General features: G+C 54.9%; 1 protein-coding gene across 1 annotated transcript in view; it reads right to left on the bottom strand.

Moving 5' to 3' along the window:
• The window catches only part of LOC104619239 (talin-1-like), a gene marked incomplete at both ends in the record, with an annotated part of 12695 nt that extends 12465 nt beyond the window's left edge, over positions 1 to 230 (bottom strand). The window contains 1 exon segment of the mRNA XM_010285040.1: positions 169 to 230. Within this exon segment, the coding sequence (XP_010283342.1) occupies positions 169 to 230 (62 nt within the window).
• Between the last annotated feature and the right edge of the window lie 3 nt (positions 231 to 233).

Raw genomic sequence — 233 nt, 5'->3', positions numbered from 1 at the left:
GAACTGGAGGCAGGGAGAGGTGTTAGGAAAGGCAACAAGGAGGATGGAGATGGATGATGAAGATGTAGCACATGCTTAGGGACACGTTAGAGAAGAAACCGATGTGGATGGACTGTCTTGCATCCCTACAAAGCTTCCCTCTTCCTCTCCCACCCTGGCTCAGCTCACCAAATCTGCAAGCAGCCTCTTGCTGGCCTCTCCCACCATGCGGATGGCGGCATCCACGTCCCGCT

The sequence above is a fragment of the Phaethon lepturus genome, unplaced genomic scaffold, assembly GCF_000687285.1.
Source record: "Phaethon lepturus isolate BGI_N335 unplaced genomic scaffold, ASM68728v1 scaffold28034, whole genome shotgun sequence".
In the NCBI taxonomy this organism is placed as follows: Eukaryota; Metazoa; Chordata; class Aves; order Phaethontiformes; family Phaethontidae; genus Phaethon; species Phaethon lepturus.
This window is presented reverse-complemented; position numbering and strand designations above follow the sequence as displayed.